At 66.2% G+C, this 1,924-nt stretch overlaps 1 protein-coding gene across 1 annotated transcript in view; it reads left to right on the forward strand.

Moving 5' to 3' along the window:
• The window catches only part of TYSND1 (trypsin domain containing 1), a 2,574-nt gene extending 1,513 nt beyond the window's left edge, over window positions 1-1,061 (forward strand). The window contains exons 2-4 of the mRNA XM_027909110.1: window positions 100-233; window positions 324-509; window positions 597-1,061. Of these exons, the coding sequence (XP_027764911.1) occupies window positions 100-233; window positions 324-509; window positions 597-808 (532 nt within the window). The 3' untranslated portion in view covers window positions 809-1,061. The remainder of the gene's footprint in view (window positions 1-99; window positions 234-323; window positions 510-596) is intronic.
• The last annotated feature ends 863 nt before the right edge of the window (window positions 1,062-1,924 follow it).

Raw genomic sequence — 1,924 nt, forward strand, 5'->3', positions numbered from 1 at the left:
AGCTGGCCCTGGACGGTGAGTGCGGCCGTTGTCTCACCTCGTCCCCCTCCCCGGGCCTGCCAGTCCCCCCGTATGACATCTCGTCTACCTTGTCCTCAGGGATGCCGCAGACCTCAGGGGACGCGTGGTGTTTGCCACCGAGGATTCGTCCCCCTTTGACGTGGCCGTGGTGGAGCTGGAGGAGAGCGTGCCAGGCTTCCTCCCGCCGTGCCTGGCAGACACCTTCCTCCCAGGTAAACGACGGGGGGGACACGGGGTGTAGTGGGTGGAAATCACCCCCTCTGCACCTGCACCTACCTCCTGCCTCCCCCTTTCGCCCCCAGGAGAAGAGGTGAGCGTGGTGGGCTTCGGGGCCCTGGGGCGGGCGTGCGGCCCCTCGGTGACAGCGGGGATTCTCTCGGCCGTGGTGGCAGTGGAGGGGCAGCCGGTGATGCTGCAGACCACCTGCGCCGTGCACGGGGGCTCCAGCGGTGGCCCCCTCCTGTCCTCCCGCAGCGGGTGCCTCATGGGTGAGCCGGGGGTGCAGTGGGGAGGGGGTCCCGTGGCTGCCCCCTGGCCAGACCTGGTGACGTGGGCATCGTTCCTCTCCCCGCCAGGGATTGTGACCAGCAACACCCGGGACCATGGTGCGGGGGCCACCTACCCCCACCTCAACTTCTGCATCCCCATCACGGTCCTGCAGCCCCTTGTGGCTCGGTACCGTCGCACCCGCGACCCCGGCGCCTTCGCTGGGCTCAACTGCGCGGCACGGGGGGTGCAGGCGGCCTGGAAGCTCCAGCAGCAGCCAGGACCCCCCAGCAAGCTCTGACCCCCCCATCCCAGGGGGCTTGTGCCGTGGACCGAGGTACCAGGGGCCAAGATGCCAGGGGTGGAGCTGCCACGGCCCCTCTTCGCTGTGGGGCCCGAGTGAATGGACCCTGCAGAACTGCTGGAGGGTGGGCACTCTGGGGCGGGGGACACCACACAGTGCCTTTGCTAGCTGCTGACAGGCCCAAATTGGGGAGATTTGGGGTTTGTATTGTTTTAGGTTCTCCCCGGAGCCATAAATGCTGTGAGTTGAGGTCCTGGTGTCCTGTGATGCTGAGCGGCTGGGGGGGGGGGTGGAGGTCCTGGCTGGGGTGTGGGTTGGACTGGGGGAGGAACAGGTTCTGCAAGGGATATTCTGGGTCAGGGGTATAGGATTGGGTCGGGGTTAGGGTTGGGGTCCAGGATATGGAGGGCAGATGAGTCCTGCTGTGGCTCAGTACTCTGTGGGAGTGGGGAGGAGGTTATTTTGGGTCCGGGGGTTCTGGTGAGGGTCAGGAACTGGAAACATGGGGCATATCCTTGGGGTCCTGGAGACTGCCCAACACTGGGGTGGGAGCATATTCTTGGGGTCCTGGAGAGAGTCAGGAGCTGGAGTGGGGGTACAGCGCTGAGGAGGGAGGTCAGTTCCAGCACCATGTCAGCAGAGAACCACTGCTCGTCCTCCGTGAAATTGCCGGGGCTTTCCCCCGCCGCCGGGGGGCGGGGCCGCGCGGAGGGCCCTCCCGGTGCAGCCTGTCCTGCAGCCCCCCGGGGGATGTCCCTGCAGCAGCGCAAGGGGTGCGGAGAGCGCAGCAGGGTGCAGCGAGCTGGGGTGGGGCTGTGACCCAATACCCACACCCGAAACGAGCCCAAAACAACCCCAAAGCCCAGAGCCAAACGCTGCGGGATGGCACTGGCCCCGCCCCCCGGTTCGCACTGGCCCCGCCCCTTGGCTGCCCGGCCCCGCCCCACCCGGCCCAAGAACGCCGGGAAAAATCCAGTCCGGGTTTTCCCCCATTCCGTACTCCGGGAAAAATCCAGTCCGGGTTTTCCCCCATTCCGTACTCCGGGAAAAATCCAGTCCGGGTTTTCCCCCATTCCGTACTCCGGGAAAAATCCAGTCCGGGTTTTCCCCCAT

This window comes from Empidonax traillii, unplaced genomic scaffold (assembly GCF_003031625.1).
Source record: "Empidonax traillii isolate 1590-97213 ecotype Southwest subspecies unplaced genomic scaffold, ASM303162v1 scaffold1946:size199562, whole genome shotgun sequence".
Lineage (NCBI taxonomy): Eukaryota > Metazoa > Chordata > Aves > Passeriformes > Tyrannidae > Empidonax > Empidonax traillii.